The sequence below is a fragment of the Anomaloglossus baeobatrachus genome, chromosome 11, assembly GCF_048569485.1.
Source record: "Anomaloglossus baeobatrachus isolate aAnoBae1 chromosome 11, aAnoBae1.hap1, whole genome shotgun sequence".
In the NCBI taxonomy this organism is placed as follows: domain Eukaryota; kingdom Metazoa; phylum Chordata; class Amphibia; order Anura; family Aromobatidae; genus Anomaloglossus; species Anomaloglossus baeobatrachus.
In genome coordinates this window covers 190166117-190185436 of record NC_134363.1, presented here as the reverse complement: position 1 = coordinate 190185436, position 19320 = coordinate 190166117, and the positions used below count along the sequence as shown (strand labels likewise).

The following is a 19320-nucleotide window of genomic DNA, read 5'->3' as shown; positions in this document are numbered from 1 at the left end:
TTACACTGGGGGGATGTGCCTCCATAGATTACACTGGGGGGGATGTGCCTCCATAGATTACACTGGGGGGATGTGCCTCCATAGATTACACTGGGGGGATGTGCCTCCATAGATTACACTGGGGGGGATGTGCCTCCATAGATTACACTGGGGGGGATGTGCCTCCATAGATTACACTGGGGGGATGTGCCTCCATAGATTACACTGGGGGGGATGTGCCTCCATAGATTACACTGGGGGGATGTGCCTCCATAGATTACACTGGGGGGATGTGCCTCCATAGATTACACTGGGGGGGATGTGCCTCCATAGATTACACTGGGGGGGATGTGCCTCCATAGATTACACTGGGGGGGGATGTGCCTCCATAGATTACACTGGGGGGGGTGTGCCTCCATAGATTACACTGGGGGGGATGTGCCTCCATAGATTACACTGGGGGGATGTGCCTCCATAGATTACACTGGGGGGGATGTGCCTCCATAGATTACACTGGGGGGATGTGCCTCCATAGATTACACTGGGGGGATGTGCCTCCATAGATTACACTGGGGGGGATGTGCCTCCATAGATTACACTGGGGGGGATGTGCCTCCATAGATTACACTGGGGGGATGTGCCTCCATAGATTACACTGGGGGGGATGTGCCTCCATAGATTACACTGGGGGGGATGTGCCTCCATAGATTACACTGGGGGGATGTGCCTCCATAGATTACACTGGGGGGATGTGCCTCCATAGATTACACTGGGGGGGATGTGCCTCCATAGATTACACTGGGGGGGATGTGCCTCCATAGATTACACTGGGGGGGGGATGTGCCTCCATAGATTACACTGGGGGGGGTGTGCCTCCATAGATTACACTGGGGGGGATGTGTCTCCATAGATTACACTGGGGGGATGTGCCTCCATAGATTACACTGGGGGGGATGTGCCTCCATAGATTACACTGGGGGGATGTGCCTCCATAGATTACACTGGGGGGATGACTTTTCCTCTTGGAGATTTATTAGCAGTTTTTAGTTTTGGGTTTGGTGCCAAAACGGCCGACATCCCAAATGGATTCTTGCTCTTCTGCCTGGAGCAGGAATCTATTAAAGTGTCGTCCGTCTCCCGCACTCTAAATCTCCCAGACACAGTGGTTTTGATTGAGTGTCACTTTTTACGAAGTAGATCATTTATGGGGATTTGTGGTTGACCCGCGGAGCGGCGGGGAGGCTGAGCTGCGGAGCAGTGGTCGGGGTTAGCCGCGGAGCGGTGGCGAAGCTCAGCCACGGAGCAGTCGGGAGGAGGAGCCGTGGAGTCGTGGGGAGAAGGAGCAGCTGGGAGGCTGAGCCGCTGAGTGGTGGGGAGGCTGAGCCGCTGAGTGGTGGGGAGGCTGAGCCGCTGAGCGGTGGGGAGGCTGAGCCGCTGAGCGGTGGGGAGGCTGAGCCGCTGAGCGGTGGGGAGGCTGAGCCGCTGAGCGGTGGGGAGGCTGAGCCGCTGAGCGGTGGGGAGGCTGAGCCGCTGAGAGGTGGGGAGGCTGAGCCGCTGAGCGGTGGGGAGGCTGAGCTGCGGAGCAGTGGTCGGGGTTAGCCGTGGAGTGGTGGGGAAGCTCAGCCACGGAGCAGTCGGGAGGAGGAGCCGTGGAGTCGTGGGGAGAAGGAGCAGCTGGGAGGCTGAGCCGCTGAGTGGTGGGGAGGCTGAGCCGCTGAGCGGTGGGGAGGCTGAGCCGCTGAGCGGTGGGAAGGCTGAGCCGCTGAGCGGTGGGGAGGCTGAGCCGCTGAGCGGTGGGGAGGCTGAGCCGCTGAGCGGTGGGGAGGCTGAGCCGCTGAGCGGTGGGGAGGCTGAGCCGCTGAGCGGTGGGGAGGCTGAGCCGCGGAGTGGTGGGGAGGCTGAGCCGCAGAGCGATGGGGAAATGGAGCGGTGGGGAGGCTGAGCCGTGGGGAGGCTGAGCTGTGGAGTGGTGGGGAGGCTGAGTCATGGAGCGGTGGGGAGGCTGAGCTGCGGAGCGGTGGGGAGGCTGAGTAACGGAGCGGTGGGGAGGCTGAGCCGCAGAGCGATGGGGAGATGGAGCGGTGGGGAGGCTGAGCCGCTGAGCGGTGGGGAGGCTGAGCCGTGGAGTGGTGGGGTGGCTGAGTAACGGAGCGGTGGGGAGGCTGAGCCGTGGAGTGGTGGCGAGGCTGAGTAACGGAGCGGTGGGGAGGCTGAGCCGTGGAGTGGTGGGGAGGCTGAGTGACGGAGCGGTGGGGAGGCTGAGCCGTGGAGTGGTAGGTAGGCTGAGTGACGGAGCGGTGGGGAGGCTGAGCCGCTGAGCGGTGGGGAGATGGTGAGGTGGGGAGGCTGAGTAACGGAGCGGTGGGGAGGCTGAGCTGCGGGGCAGTGGGCAGGGTTAGCCGCGGACTGGTGGGGAGGCTGAGCTGCGGAGCGGTGGGGAGGCGCAGCCGCGGGGCAGTGGGCAGGGTTAGCCACGGACTGGTGGGGAGGCTGAGCCGCGGAGCGGTGGTGAGGAGGAGCCAAGGTGCGGTGGGCAGGGCTAGGCGCGGAGGGGAGGCGCTGATTTCATGCCCCTATATTTGTCGCTACACACACCTGTTTTATCTTTAAACAGGTCGGAACGCGCGGGCAGGAGCGAGTGCGGAGCCAGGTATGGACCCTAACGTCCGGGTGAATAGTCTGTGTGTGTCCGCCATGATGAGTGACCGGCTCCGGGCAGAAGCTCGTACGTTCCCTTACTTTAGACATGTCTGTATATGCAGGTAACGTGGCTTCATGTCTTTATCTTCCCCCTCCAGAGTAACAAAGCTCCAGCACTGAAGTCCTGGATAAGATGTCACCCAGCTTTCCCACACTCCTGAATGGCAGTATGGGAGCGGAGACTGTATCGCTCCATAATATGGCAGACTAACCTTTCTGGATACTGAGAAAGCTGGGTGACTGCCAGTATGGCCACCAGTACAGTGCCAGCAGGTCACATCCTTCCCACAGTCCTGAGTGGAGCATTGACCTCGCTCTGCAGATATAAGAAAGGTAGCGATATATAAATATCTGCAGAGCAAGGCCAATATACCGCTCAGGACTGTGGGAGAGATGTGTGACTGGTGACGCTGCACTGACGGCCATATTGACAGTCACCCAACTTTCCCAGTGATCTGAATGGTAAATCTACTTCTATATCTCTACTTCCCTTATATCTCTGCATAGATAGATTTACCATTCAGGTTACTGGGAAAGCTGGGTGTCAGCCCATATCATTAGGGGTTATTCTGTATATTACCATTATGATGCAAGGATTTCTTGCGAGGAACGCGACCAACACAAATGTCAAACAATCCTTCCCCCCCCCCCCGTACAGCTGCGGCATGGTATCACCCAGCTTTCCTAACCCTCTGAATGGAAGATGTATAAAGGGTAACTCCGCCACCATAACGCTATGGGTAAAGGGTAACTCCGCCAGCATAAAGCTATGGGTAAAGGGTAACTCCGCCAGCATAAAGCTATGGGTAAAGGGTAACTCCGCCAGTATAAAGCTGTGGGTAAAGGGTAACTCCGCCAGCATAAAGCTATGGGTAAAGGGTAACTCCGCCAGTATAAAGCTGTGGGTAAAGGGTGACTCCGCCAGTATAAAGCTGTGGGTAAAGGGTAACTCCGCCAGCATAAATCTATGGGTAAAGGGTAACTCCGCCAGCATAAAGCTATGGGTAAAGGGTAACTCCGCCAGTATAAAGCTATGGGTAAAGGGCAACTCCGCCAGTATAAAGCTGTGGGTAAAGGGTAACTCCGCCAGCATAAAGCTATGGGTAAAGGGTAACTCCGCCAGTATAAAGCTATGGGTAAAGGGTAACTCCGCCAGCATAAAGCTATGGGTAAAGGGTAACTCCGCCAGTATAAAGCTATGGGTAAAGGGTAACTCCGCCAGCATAAAGCTATGGGTAAAGGGTAACTCCGCCAGCATAAAGCTATGGGTAAAGGGTAACTCCGCCAGTATAAAGCTATGGGTAAAGGGTAACTCCGCCAGTATAAAGCTGTGGGTAAAGGGTAACTCCGCCAGCATAAAGCTATGGGTAAAGGGTAACTCCGCCAGTATAAAGCTATGGGTAAAGGGTAACTCCGCCAGCATAAAGCTATGGGTAAAGGGTAACTCCGCCAGTATAAAGCTATGGGTAAAGGGTAACTCCGCCAGCATAAAGCTATGGGTAAAGGGTAACTCCGCCAGTATAAAGCTATGGGTAAAGGGTAACTCCGCCAGTATAAAGCTATGGGTAAAGGGTAACTCCACCAGCATAAAGCTATGGGTAAAGACTGATTCCGCCAGTATAAAGCTATGGGTAAAGGGTAACTCCGCCAGCATAAAGCTATGGGTAAAGGGTAACTCCACCAGCATAAAGCTATGGGTAAAGACTGATTCCGCCAGTATAAAGCTATGGGTAAAGGGTAACTCCGCCAGCATAAAGCTATGGGTAAATGGTAACTCCACCAGCATAAAGCTATGGGTAAAGGGTAACTCCACCAGCATAAAGCTGTGGGTAAAGGGTAACTCCACCAGCATAAAGCTATGGGTAAAGGGTAACTCCGCCAGTATAAAGCCATGGGTAAAGGGTAACTCCGCCAGTATAAAGCCATGGGTAAAGGGTAACTCCACCAGCATAAAGCTATGGGTAAAGAGTAACTCCGCCAGCATAAAGCTATGGGTAAATGGTAACTCCGCCAGCATAAAGCTATGGGTAAAGGGTAACTCCGCCAGCATAACACTATGGGTAAAGGGTAACTCCACCAGCATAAAGCTATGGGTAAAGGGTAACTCCGCCAGCATAAATCTATGGGTAAAGGGTAACTCCGCCAGCATAAAGCTATGGGTAAAGGGTAACTTCGCCAGCATAAAGCTATGGGTAAAGGGTAACTCCGCCAGTATAAAGCCATGGGTAAAGGGTAACTCCGCCAGTATAAAGCCATGGGTAAAGGGTAACTCCACCAGCATAAAGCTATGGGTAAAGAGTAACTCCGCCAGCATAAAGCTATGGGTAAATGGTAACTCCGCCAGCATAAAGCTATGGGTAAATGGTAACTCCGCCAGCATAAAGCTATGGGTAAAGGGTAACTCCGCCAGCATAACACTATGGGTAAAGGGTAACTCCACCAGCATAAAGCTATGGGTAAAGGGTAACTCCGCCAGCATAAATCTATGGGTAAAGGGTAACTCCGCCAGCATAAAGCTATGGGTAAAGGGTAACTTCGCCAGCATAAATCTATGGGTAAAGGGTAACTCCGCCAGTATAAAGCTATGGGTAAATGGTAACTCCACCAGCATAAAGCTATGGGTAAAGGGTAACTCCACCAGCATAAAGCTATGGGTAAAGGGTAACTTCGCCAGCATAAATCTATGGGTAAAGGGTAACTCCGCCAGCATAAAGCTATGGGTAAATGGTAACTCCACCAGCATAAAGCTATGGGTAAAGGGTAACTCCGCCAGCATAAATCTATGGGTAAAGGGTAACTCCGCCAGCATAAAGCTATGGGTAAAGGGTAACTCCGCCAGTATAAAGCTATGGGTAAAGGGTAACTCCGCCAGCATAAAGCTATGGGTAAAGGGTAACTCCGCCAGTATAAAGCTATGGGTAAAGGGTAACTCCGCCAGTATAAATCATGGGTAAAGGGTACCTCCGCCAGTATAAATCATGGGTAAAGGGTACCTCCGCCAGTATAAATCATGGTTAAAGGGTACCTCCGCCAGCATAAATCATGGGTAAAGGGTAACTCCGCCAGTATAAATCATGGGTAAAGGGTAACTCCGCCAGTATAAATCATGGGTAAAGGGTAACTCCGCCAGTATAAATCATGGGTAAAGGGTAACTCCGCCACTATAAATCATGGGTAAAGGGTACCTCTCGCCAGTATAAATCATGGGTAAAGGGTACCTCTGCCAGTATAAATCATGGGTAAAGGGTACCTCCGCCAGTATAAATCATGGGTAAAGGGTACCTCCGCCAGTATAAATCATGGGTAAAGGGTAGCTCCGCCAGTATAAATCATGGGTAAAGGGTAACTCCGCCAGTATAAATCATGGGTAAAGGGTACCTCTCGCCAGTATAAATCATGGGTAAAGGGTACCTCTGCCAGCATAAAGCTATGGGTAAAGGGTAACTCCGCCAGTATAAATCATGGGTAAAGGGTACCTCCGCCAGCATAAAGCTATGGGTAAAGGGTAACTCCGCCAGTATAAATCATGGGTAAAAGGTACCTCCGCCAGCATAAATCATGGGTAAAGGGTACCTCCGCCAGTATAAATCATGGGTAAAGGGTACCTCCGCCAGTATAAATCATGGGTAAAGGGTACCTCCGCCAGCATAAATCATGGGTAAAGGGTACCTCCGCCAGTATAAATCATGGGTAAAGGGTACCTCCGCCAGTATAAATCATGGGTAAAGGGTACCTCCGCCAGTATAAATCATGGGTAAAGGGTACCTCCGCTGTCGATCAGCTCGGGCTGTGTCCAGGGATCAACTCCCCCTAATTATTCCTTATTACTAAAGAAACAAATTACAAGAAAAAAGTGAAATCCAGAAGCTTGTACTTTGCTGCCCCTTGTGGTGAGACGCGGAGCTGCTGGAGATGGGCAATGACAATCAGCAATAATGGCCGAGGAGAAGACTTAACAGTAATCTATATATATAATTGCCTTATTCTGTCTGTCTGTCTGTCTGTCTGTCTGTCTGTCTGTCTGTCATGCTCCGAAATTGTGTCCTTACGGTGACACAAAGCTGATTGGCCGCTGGGCTCGCCATGGCCCCGCCCCCCCACACGGATTGGCCTCTCGCCCCGGCTCTCTGCAGGCCCCGCCCCCCTCACGCAATCCACGCTCGCTCTTGCCCAACTGACACGGAGCCCCGATTCCCAGGTGAGTACACACACACGCATCAGATCACACTCACTCTCACACATCACATCGCATCCACATACTCACAACATCCTGGGATATCGCTTGCTTCTCGGCGGCGATACTGTGCTGTTGTGATCTTCCAGGACCTGCGGGAGGATCACATGGCCAGAAGCATGTGATATCCCCGGATGTTGTGAGTATCAGCGCGTATGTGCGATATCGTCAGTGTCTGTGTGTGTGAGTGTATGCGATCGGGTGTGTGTGAGTGTATGCGATCGGGTGTGTGTGAGTGGATGCGATCGGGTGTGTGTGAGTGGATGCGATCGGGTGTGTGTGAGTGGATGCGATCGGGTGTGTGTGAGTGGATGCGATCGGGTGTGTGTGAGTGGATGCGATCGGGTGTGTGTGAGTGGATGCGATCGGGTGTGTGTGAGTGGATGCGATCGGGTGTGTGTGAGTGGATGCGATCGGGTGTGTGTGAGTGGATGCGATCGGGTGTGTGAGTGTCGGCAGAGGAGCACGGCGTGCTGGAGGAGGCTGGGAGCAGAGAGGCTGATCATGGGGAAGGCTGGGAGGAGAGAGGCTGATGGTGGGGGAGGCTGGGAGGGGGAGGCTGGGACGAGGGAGGCTGATGCTGGTGGAGGCTGATGCTTGGGGAGGCTGGGAGCGGAAGGCTGATGCTGAGGGAGGCTGGGAGAGGGAGGCTGGGAGGAAGGAGACTGGGAGGAGAGAGGCTGATCCTGGGGAAGGCTGGGAAGGGGAGGCTGATGCTGGGGGAGGCTGGAAGGAGAGAGGCTGGAAGGAGAGAGGCTGATGCATGGGGAGGCTGATGCTGGGGGAGGCTGGAAGGAGAGAGGCTAATGCTGGTGGAGGCTGATGCTTGGGGAGGCTGATGCTGGGGGAGACTGGGAGGGGAAGGCTGATGCTGAGGGAGGCTGGGAGGAAGGAGGCTGGGAGGAGAGAGGCTGATCCTGGGGAAGACTGGGAACGGGAGGCTGATGCTGAGGGAGGCTGGAAGGAGAGAGGCTGATGCTGGGGGAGGCTGGAAGGAGAGAGGCTGATGCTGGTGGAGGCTGATGCTTGGGGAGGCTGATGCTGGGGGAGACTGGGAGCGGAAGGCTGATGCTGAGGGAGGCTGGGAGAGGGAGGCTGGGAGGAAGGAGGCTGGGAGGAGAGAGGCTGATCCTGGGGAAGGCTGGGAAGGGGAGGCTGATGCTGGGGGAGGCTGGAAGGAGAGAGGCTGATGCTGGTGGAGGCTGATGCATGGGGAGGCTGATGCTGGGGGAGACTGGGAGCAGAAGGCTGATGCTGAGGGAGGCTGGGAGGAAGGAGGCTGGGAGGAGAGAGGCTGATCCTGGGGAAGGCTGGGAAGGGGAGGTTGATGCTGAGGGAAGCTGGAAGGAGAGAGGCTGATGCTGGGGGAGGCTGGAAGGATAGAGGCTGAGGCTGGGAGGAGAGAGGCTGATGCTGGGGAAGGCTGATGCTGAGGGAGGCTGGGAGGGGAAAGCTGATGCTGGGGAAGGCTGGGAGGACGGAGGCTGGGAGGAGAGAGGCTGATCCTGGGGAAGGCTGGGAGAGGGAGGCTGATGCTGGAGGAGGCTGGAAGGAGAGAGGCTGATGCTGGCGGAGGCTGATGCTGGGGAGGCTGGGAGAGGGAGGCTGATGCTGAGGGAGGCTGGGAGGAGGGAGGCTGGGAGAGGTAGGCTGAGAGAAGAGAGGCTGATGCACACACACACACACACACACACACACACACGCGCGCGCACTGCACAACACACCACACACACACACACACACTGGGAACCACAAACAACTGCCCTACACAGACACCCACACACACAGACAACGCTGCACACACACAACACCCAACACACAAACACCGCGGCACACACAAATATACGCACATACCGCACAACACACACATTGCTCAAAACATACCTCCCCCCAAAACACACCACACACACACAAACCGCGCAACACACACACAACGCTACAGACACACAGCGCTCCACAAACAACGCAACACACGCAACACACATACAACACCGCTATCACCCCCCGTCACACCCAGACAACACCCAGAACATGTACAGCGCCTACACAAACACTTGGTAACTACAGACAACAACATCTATATATATATAACAAAAATCATACATGAACTACACAATACGTAAATTCTAGAATACCCGATGCGTAGAATCCGGCCACCTTCTAGTACTTTAATAATTCTCTATGTAGTGGTCGGTACAAACATATAAAGGGGCACTCCAGTAACTCCAGTAATATGTGTGGGCAGAGCATAAGCCTTCATTACTCTATGGTCACAGGTCCTTGGTGTCCCTTCCCCCGCACGTTCGCCGCCCCCGTCCGGGCTCCTCATGCAGGCGGGTATAGGGGTAGAGGTACCGGTGGTGAGGACACAAGGCAAAAGTGAAGACGTCTCCTTAAATATCCCTCCTCCATGACATCACCTGCGCTACATCCATCTCACTGATGACATCACCTGCGCTACATCCATCTCACTGATGACATCACCTGCGCTACATCCATCTCACTGATGACATCACCTGCGCTACATCCATCTCACTGATGACATCACAGTGTCCCGCTCTGCAGCTTCTTATATGTAATAGGACCCATAGCATTGCTCATCCGGAGCCACCTGATTCATGAAATACAGGATACTCTGACAGGCAAAACCCTAAGAGACAGGGACAAATATCGATAGAGTATATAACTAGAGGTGCAGTGCAGGGTCCGCGGAAAGCTGGGTGCGGGGATAACACTCTGTGTCCACACAAAGAGGTGAAGCTCAGTGGTGGCCCTGAGGAATATAACCATAGCTCAGTGGTGGCCCGAGGAATATAACTATAGCTCAGTGGTGGCCCGAGGAATATAACCATAGCTCAGTGGTGGCCCCGAGGAATATAACCATAGCTCAGTGGTGGCCCGAGGAATATAACTATAGCTCAGTGGTGGCCCCAAGGAATATAACCATAGCTCAGTGGTGGCCCCGAGGAATATAACCATAGCTCAGTGGTGGCCCCGAGGAATATAACCATAGCTCAGTGGTGGCCCCAAGGAATATAACCATAGCTCAGTGGTGGCCCCGAGGAATATAACCATAGCTCAGTGGTGGCCCCGAGGAATATAACCATAGCTCAGTGGTGGCCCCGAGGAATATAACCATAGCTCAGTGGTGGCCCCGAGGAATATAACCATAGCTCAGTGGTGGCCCTGAGGAATATAACCATAGCTCAGTGGTGGCCCCGAGGAATATAACCATAGGTCAGTGGTGGCCCCGAGGAATATAACCATAGCTCAGTGGTGGCCCCGAGGAATATAACCATAGCTCAGTGGTGGCCCCGAGGAATATAACCATAGCTCAGTGGTGGCCCCGAGGAATATAACCATAGCTCAATGGTGGCCCTGAGGAATATAACCATAGCTCAGTGGTGGCCCTGAGGAATATAACTATAGCTCAGTGGTGGCCCTGAGGAATATAACCATAGCTCAGTGGTGGCCCCGAGGAATATAACCATAGCTCAGTGGTGGCCCCGAGGAATATAACCATAGCTCAGTGGTGGCCCCGAGGAATATAACCATAGCTCAGTGGTGGCCCCGAGGAATATAACCATAGCTCAATGGTGGCCCTGAGGAATATAACCATAGCTCAGTGGTTGCCCTGAGGAATATAACTATAGCTCAGTGGTGGCCCTGAGGAATATAACCATAGCTCAGTGGTGGCCCCGAGGAATATAACCATAGCTCTGTGGTGGCCCCGAGGAATATAACCATAGCTCAGTAGTGGCCCCGAGGAATATAACCATAGCTCAGTGGTGGCCCCGAGGAATATAACCATAGCTCAGTGTTGGCCCCGAGGAATATAACCATAGCTCAGTGGTAGCCCTAAGGAATATAACAATAGCTCAGTGGTGGCCCCAAGGGATATTTCCATAGCTCAGTGGTGGCCCCCTGGAATATAACCATAGCTCAGTGGTGGCCCTCAGGGATATTTCCATAGCTCAGTGGTGGCCCCGAGGAATATAACCATAGCTCAGTGGTGGCCCCAAGGAATATAACCATAGCTCAGTGGTGGCCCCAAGGAATATAACCATAGCTCAGTGGTGGCCCCGAGGAATATAACTATAGCTCAGTGGTGGCCCCGAGGAATATAACCATAGCTCAGTGGTGGCCCCGAGGTGTATAACCATAGCTCAGTGGTGGCCCCGAGGAATATAACCATAGCTCAGTGGTGGCCCCGAGGTGTATAACCATAGCTCAGTGGTGGCCCCGAGGTGTATAACCATAGCTCAGTGGTGGCACCGAGGAATATAACCATAGCTCAGTGCTGGCCCCGAGGAATATAACCATAGCTCAGTGGTGGCCCCGAGGAATATAACCATAGCTCAGTGGTGGCCCCGAGGAATATAACCATAGCTCAGTGGTGGCCCCGAGGTGTATAACCATAGCTCAGTGGTGGCCCCGAGGAATATAACCATAGCTCAGTGGTGGCCCCGAGGTGTATAACCATAGCTCAGTGGTGGCCCCGAGGAATATAACCATAGCTCAGTGGTGGCCCCGAGGTGTATAACCATAGCTCAGTGGTGGCCCCGAGGAATATAACCATAGGTCAGTGGTGGCCCCGAGGAATATAACCATAGCTCAGTGGTGGCCCCGAGGAATATAACCATAGCTCAGTGGTGGCCCCGAGGAATATAACCATAGCTCAGTGGTGGCCCCGAGGAATATAACCATAGCTCAATGGTGGCCCTGAGGAATATAACCATAGCTCAGTGGTGGCCCTGAGGAATATAACTATAGCTCAGTGGTGGCCCTGAGGAATATAACCATAGCTCAGTGGTGGCCCCGAGGAATATAACCATAGCTCAGTGGTGGCCCCGAGGAATATAACCATAGCTCAGTGGTGGCCCCGAGGAATATAACCATAGCTCAGTGGTGGCCCCGAGGAATATAACCATAGCTCAATGGTGGCCCTGAGGAATATAACCATAGCTCAGTGGTTGCCCTGAGGAATATAACTATAGCTCAGTGGTGGCCCTGAGGAATATAACCATAGCTCAGTGGTGGCCCCGAGGAATATAACCATAGCTCTGTGGTGGCCCCGAGGAATATAACCATAGCTCAGTAGTGGCCCCGAGGAATATAACCATAGCTCAGTGGTGGCCCCGAGGAATATAACCATAGCTCAGTGTTGGCCCCGAGGAATATAACCATAGCTCAGTGGTAGCCCTAAGGAATATAACAATAGCTCAGTGGTGGCCCCAAGGGATATTTCCATAGCTCAGTGGTGGCCCCCTGGAATATAACCATAGCTCAGTGGTGGCCCTCAGGGATATTTCCATAGCTCAGTGGTGGCCCCGAGGAATATAACCATAGCTCAGTGGTGGCCCCAAGGAATATAACCATAGCTCAGTGGTGGCCCCAAGGAATATAACCATAGCTCAGTGGTGGCCCCGAGGAATATAACTATAGCTCAGTGGTGGCCCCGAGGAATATAACCATAGCTCAGTGGTGGCCCCGAGGTGTATAACCATAGCTCAGTGGTGGCCCCGAGGAATATAACCATAGCTCAGTGGTGGCCCCGAGGTGTATAACCATAGCTCAGTGGTGGCCCCGAGGTGTATAACCATAGCTCAGTGGTGGCACCGAGGAATATAACCATAGCTCAGTGCTGGCCCCGAGGAATATAACCATAGCTCAGTGGTGGCCCCGAGGAATATAACCATAGCTCAGTGGTGGCCCCGAGGAATATAACCATAGCTCAGTGGTGGCCCCGAGGTGTATAACCATAGCTCAGTGGTGGCCCCGAGGAATATAACCATAGCTCAGTGGTGGCCCCGAGGTGTATAACCATAGCTCAGTGGTGGCCCCGAGGAATATAACCATAGCTCAGTGGTGGCCCCGAGGTGTATAACCATAGCTCAGTGGTGGCCCCGAGGTGTATAACCATAGCTCAGTGGTGGCACCGAGGAATATAACCATAGCTCAGTGCTGGCCCCGAGGAATATAACCATAGCTCAGTGGTGGCCCCGAGGAATATAACCATAGCTCAGTGGTGGCCCCGAGGAATATAACCATAGCTCAGTGGTGGCCCCGAGGAATATAACCATAGCTCAGTGGTGGCCCCGAGGTGTATAACCATAGCTCAGTGGTGGCCCCGAGGAATATAACCATAGCTCAGTGGTGGCCCCGAGGAATATAACCATAGCTCAGTGGTGGCCCCGAGGTGTATAACCATAGCTCAGTGGTGGCCCCGAGGAATATAACCATAGCTCAGTGGTGGCCCCGAGGTGTATAACCATAGCTCAGTGGTGGCCCCGAGGAATATAACCATAGCTCAGTGGTGGCCCCGAGGAATATAACCATAGCTCAGTGGTGGCCCCTGGTATTCAGAACCCTTGAAAGCCACATGTGACATCAATAATATATTGAGAATAGGCTGCATATTAAAGGCCAGAGCTGTTGTAATCTGGTATCTGCTGTTCACCAGTATACCCAGTGTAGATCGCTGTACAGTGACTTCTGCCGCGGTGGACAGTCCTGTACATTTTATGGGTGTGATGAGCCGGCGCGGTCGTAGTGTCAGCTCTCTGCGCCCGCCATGGATGGTGGACCTCGGAGACCTCATCATTACGGAGCTCCCCGGCTCCGGCAGTCTCAGGCGTGGTGCAGACCAGGTGAGGGGCGTCATGGGGGCTGAGCGAGCCCAGATTGTGGCATTGTCATACTCTAGTCACATCCAGAGCTGCACTCACAATGACGTGTGTCCTGTGGGTGATGAGCTCCGTCCATGGTGTAGGGTCAGCGCAGGGTCCATCATTACCGTACAGACACGGCGTCCTAACGCTCAGGGCATTTGGGGGAGTCTGCGCAGAATGCTTCCTTCTGGGACGTTTAGTTTTATCGAGTGTTGTTTTTCGGGGGTTAGGATGTGATTTCCGTGGCTTTCTATTGGACGTGACTGCCCGCGCGCGGTTACATTGGCTAGTCGGGGTCTCTCAGTGTAATGTGACAACGCTCCATAGATGTGAATGGGAAATGCACTGATGTCCTGGAGGTCACAGGACCCCCAAACAGCGGACAGACCCCGGGCCAACCAATCAGACGACCAAGACGCCAATTCAGTGGTGACGACCAATATCTCGCAAACACGACTGCACTAGTCAGATGTGAGGGTCTTCCACACCCCGACCCGACGGACCCCTTACTGACAGGTGGATAATGGGGCGACTTGGGCAGAACTCCCCTCTAATATCTGCACTATTCATGACTTCACCGTCTCCTCTTCTTCTGCAGAGTCCGTCCCGGTCACCGTCATCATCGGGGTCGCGGTCGGCGCCGGAGTGGCTTTCCTGGTCCTCATGGCCACAATTGTAGCATTCTGCTGCGCTCGGAACCAGAGAAGTAAGTGTTAATATAACGTCCGCCAAAGTCTGGAACTTTCTAAGACGTTTGCGCTGATTTCTCAGTACCGGCATTCTGTACTCCGGGGTCCGCTGGCGTGAATTCGGGGCACCGCATACCGTTCACTTCTATAATGAACAGCACTTTTATGGCGCACACTGGAGCCACTCTGTGCTGCACTAAACATCACTCCTCCTGCGGAGCACCGGCAGTTGTCAGAAAGATGGCAGATGTGGCTCTGTCCTTTGTGCCGCTACACTTTGTGCCACCCTCCTTTGTGCCGCTCTCCTTTGTGCCGCTCTTCTTTGTGCCTCTATCCATTGTGCCGCTACACTTTGTGCCACCCTCCTTTGTGCCACTCTCCTTTGTACTGCCCTACTTTATGCCGCCCTCCTTTGTGCCGATCTCCTTTGTGCCGCTACTGCACTACACTTTGTGCCACCCTCCTTTGTGCCACCGTCCCTTGTGCCGCTGTCCCTTGTGCCGCTCTCCTTTGTGCCGCTACACTTTGTGCCACCCTCCTTTGTGCCGCCGTCCCTTGTGCCGCCCTCCTTTGTGCCGCTCTTCTTTGTGCCGCTATCCTTTGTGGCGCTCTCCTTTGTGCCACTACACTTTGTGCCACCCTCTTTTGTACCTCCCTCCTTTGTGCCGCCCTCCTTTGTGCCGCCCTCCTTGGTGCCGCCCTCCTTTGTGCCGCTACACTTTGTGCCGCCGTCCCTTGTGCCGCCGTCCCTTGTGCCTCCCTCCTTTGTGCCGCTCTCCTTTGTGCCGCTCTCCTTTGTGCCGCCCTCCTTTGTGCCACCCTCCTTTGTGCCACTACACTTTGTGCCACCCTCCTTTGTGCCTCCCTCCTTTGTGCCGCCGTCCCTTGTGCCGCCCTCCTTTGTGCCGCCGTCCCTTGTGCCGCCGTCCCTTGTGCCGCCCTCCTTTGTGCCGCCGTCCCTTGTGCCTCCCTCCTTTGTGCCGCCCTCCTTTGTGCCACTACACTTTGTGCCACCCTCCTTTGTGCCGCCGTCCCTTGTGCCGCCCTCCTTTGTGCCGCCCTCCTTTGTGCCACTACACTTTGTGCCGCCGTCCCTTGTGCCGCCCTCCTTTGTGCCACTACACTTTGTGCCTCCCTCCTTTGTGCCGCCGTCCCTTGTGCCGCTCTCCTTTGTGCCGCTCTTTGTGCCGCCCTCCTTTGTGCTGCCCTCCTTTGTGCTGCCCTCCTTTGTGCCGCTCTCCTTTGTGCCGCTCTCCTTTGTGCCGCCCTCCTTTGTGCCGCCCTCCTTTGTGCCGCCCTCCTTTGTGCCGCCGTCCCTTGTGCCTCCCTCCTTTGTGCCGCCGTCCTTTGTGCCGCCGTCCCTTGTGCCGCCCTCCTTTGTGCCGCCCTCCTTTGTGCCGCCGTCCCTTGTGCCGCCCTCCTTTGTGTCGCCCTCCTTTGTGCCACTACACTTTGTGCCACCCTCCTTTGTGCCGCCGTCCCTTGTGCCGCCCTCCTTTGTGCTGCCCTCCTTTGTGCCGCCCTCCTTTGTGCCGCCCTCCTTTGTGCCGCCCTCCTTTGTGCCGCCCTCCTTTGTGCCGCCCTCCTTTGTGCCGCTATTTCTCCATTGATACATTTGTGTTCTCTCTCCAGATTTGAAGGGCGTGGTGTCCGCCAAAAACGACATCCGCGTGGAGATTGTGCACAAGGAGCCGACGAACGGGAGAGAAACCGAGGAACATTCCAGCATCAAACAGCTGATGGTGAGATGACAATGCATGGATGTGACGGGTACAATGTGCCGCCCGGTGACGTCACAGACAGCCGCAGCCTCTGTGGGTCGCGGTAGGGGCGGGCGTGCAGGCGCTTCTGTATGTGACAGACGAGGCAGAGCTGCAGGGGGGTGGGGGGGGGGGCGCAGAGGTTTTGCTCTTGTTCATCACTTTTGGGATATTTACGAGGAATGGCTCCATAACAGGATAGGAATCACCGCCATCACTTATCCCCGCGATGCAGCGGTAACTGTAGACCCCGCGTGCTCCGGATATTCTGCATCTGATGAACGGCTTTATTACCGCGTATTAATTACACACCGCATTACATAAATCCGACTTCTGAAAAAAAGCGGCTCCCAGAAGCTCTTCAATTTGGGCAGATTTATCCCCGCCCGATGCATAAATGTGATTTAGACTCGCAATCATTTCTGATAACGCGCCTCCTCGCGTGAAATGGATCGCGCTCTGCACGGATTAGAGACGAAAATCGGGAGCGGCTGAAACCCAAAGCCCCACACATCATCCCGCGCCCCGTAATGGATGGCAATGGCCCGGCAGAGCCGCGGTGTAATGTCAGCGGCGGCATCTGTCCTCGGGGTGCGGCAGCCGCGGTGTAATGTAAGCGGCGGCACCTGTCCTCGGGGAGCGGCAGCCGCGGTGTAATGTGAGCGGCGGCACCTGTCCTCGGGGAGCGGCAGCCGCGGTATAATGTAAGCGGCGGCATCTGTCCTCGGGGAGCGGCAGCCGCGGTGTAATGTAAGCGGCGGCATCTGTCCTCGGGGAGCGGCAGCCGCGGTGTAATATAAGCGGCGGCATGTGTCCTCGGGGAGCGGCAGCCGCGGTATAACGCCGCGCTCGGCAGATAATTAACTAATAATATAGTGTCGCCATAACTAACTGCGCAAATCACCGGAGGCGAAGAGCAGAAGTGCTGACAAGGGGAAACCGGAGCAAGAAGAGGAACTACAGGGGTCCCACATCAGAGACCCCCACACAGACACCGCAAAGAAGAGGAACTACAGGGGTCCCACATCACAGACCCCCACACAAGCACCGCAAAGAAGGAGAATTACAGGAGCTACAAGCAGAAACTCCACAGACCCTACCGCAGCACAGCCAGTTACAAACACGAGCTATACAGACTATCGCAGCACAGCCAGCTGTATATGGGAGTGCCGCAGACTCTACCGCAGTACAGCCAGCTACAAGCAGGAGCTATACAGACTCTACCGCAGCACAGCCAGCTACAAGCAGGAGCTATACAGACTCTACCGCAGCACAGCCAGCTACAAGCAGGAGCTATACAGACTCTACCGCAGCACAGCCAGCTACATGCAGGAGCTATACAGACTCTACCGCAGCACAGCCAGCTACAAGCAGGAGCTATACAGACTCTACCGCAGCACAGCCAGCTACAAGCAGGAGCTATACAGACTCTACCGCAGCACAGCCAGCTACATGCAGGAGCTATACAGACTCTACCGCAGCACAGCCAGCTACAAGCAGGAGCTGCACAGACTCTACCGCAGCACAGCCAGCTATAAGCAGGAGCTATACAGACTCTACCGCAGCACAGCCAGCTATAAGCAGGAGCTATACAGACTCTACCGCAGTACAGCCAGCTATAAGCAGGAGCTATACAGACTCTACCGCAGCACAGCCAGCTACAAGCAGGAGCTTTACAGACTCTACCGCAGCACAGCCAGCTACAAGCAGGAGCTATACAGACTCTACCGCAGCACAGCCAGCTACAAGCAGGAGCTATACAGACTCTACCGCAGCACAGCCAGCTACAAGCAGGAGCTATACAGACTCTACCGCAGCACATTCAGCTACAAGCAGGAGCTATACAGACTCTACCGCAGCACATTCAGCTACAAGCAGGAGCTATACAGACTCTACCGCAGCACAGCCAGCTATAAGCAGGAGCTATACAGACTCTACCGCAGCACAGCCAGCTACAAGCAGGAGCTATACAGACTCTACCGCAGCACAGCCAGCTACAAGCAGGAGCTATACAGACTCTACCGCAGCACAGCCAGCTACAAACAGGAGCTTTACAGACTCTACCGCAGCACAGCCAGCTACAAGCAGGAGCTATACAGAGTCTACCGTAGCACAGCCAGCTACAAACAGGAGCTTTACAGACTCTACCGCAGCACAGCCAGCTACAAGCAGGAGCTATACAGAGTCTACCGCAGCACAGCCAGCTACAAGCAGGAGCTATACAGTCTATCGCAGCACAGCCAGCTACATGCAGGAGCTATACAGACTCTACCGCAGCACAGCCAGCTACAAGCAGGAGCTGTACAGACTCTACCGCAGCACAGCCAGCTATAAGCAGGAGCTATACAGACTCTACCGCAGCACAGCCAGCTATAAGCAGGAGCTATACAGAGTCTACTGCAGTACAGCCAGCTATAAGCAGGAGCTATACAGACTCTACCGCAGCACAGCCAGCTACAAGCAGGAGCTTTACAGACTCTACCGCAGCACAGCCAGCTACAAGCAGGAGCTTTACAGACTCTACCGCAGCACAGCCAGCTACAAGCAGGAGCTATACAGACTCTACCGCAGCACAGCCAGCTACAAGCAGGAGCTATACAGACTCTACCGCAGCACAGCCAGCTACAAGCAGGAGCTATACAGACTCTACCGCAGCACAGCCAGCTACAAACAGGAGCTTTACAGACTCTACCGCAGCACAGCCAGCTACAAGCAGGAGCTATACAGACTCTACCGCAGCACAGCCAGCTACAAGCAGGAGCTATACAGAGTCTACCGCAGCACAGCCAGCTACAAGCAGGAGCTGCACAGACTCTACCGCAGCACAGCCAGCTACAAGCAGGAGCTATACAGACTCTACCGCAGCACAGCCAGCTACAAGCAGGAGCTGCACAGACTCTACCGCAGCACAGCAAGCTATATATGGGAGTGCCACAGACTCTACCGCAGCATTTTGAAGACCCTGAAGAACGTTGCTTACTTTTGCATTTAGGAAGCTATTACACAGAAAACAAAAAATAATGCAAAGAAGGTGTATTATGAAGCAAAGTTGACTGTTATTCACTAAAATGTCATTGCAGCCCTATGCGCAGCTAAAAGAGTAGTAAGTGTGATACTATGGGCATCTGTGATGTTGCATAGGACTGCAGCTCACACCCGCCTGATCAGCTGTGTGCAGTGCATCACCTGGCTGCATTTAATGTGTTTTGTTTTTCTTACAATTAGAAATTGAGTAATAAATTTGGGCAATCCATATGGTAATGAGCCCCCCTCCCCTGTGCGCAGAC

At 54.3% G+C, this 19320-nt stretch overlaps 1 protein-coding gene across 2 annotated transcripts in view; it reads left to right on the top strand.

Moving 5' to 3' along the window:
* Positions 1-19320, top strand: part of KIRREL3 (kirre like nephrin family adhesion molecule 3) — a 1021297-nt gene that overhangs the window by 989203 nt on the left and 12774 nt on the right. The window contains exons 13-15 of one of the 2 annotated variants that reach the window (XM_075328418.1): positions 2594-2629; positions 14183-14290; positions 15906-16015. In XM_075328418.1, coding sequence (XP_075184533.1) covers positions 2594-2629; positions 14183-14290; positions 15906-16015 — 254 coding nt within the window. The remainder of the gene's footprint in view (positions 1-2593; positions 2630-14182; positions 14291-15905; positions 16016-19320) is intronic. The other variant, XM_075328420.1, reaches the window with a different exon arrangement.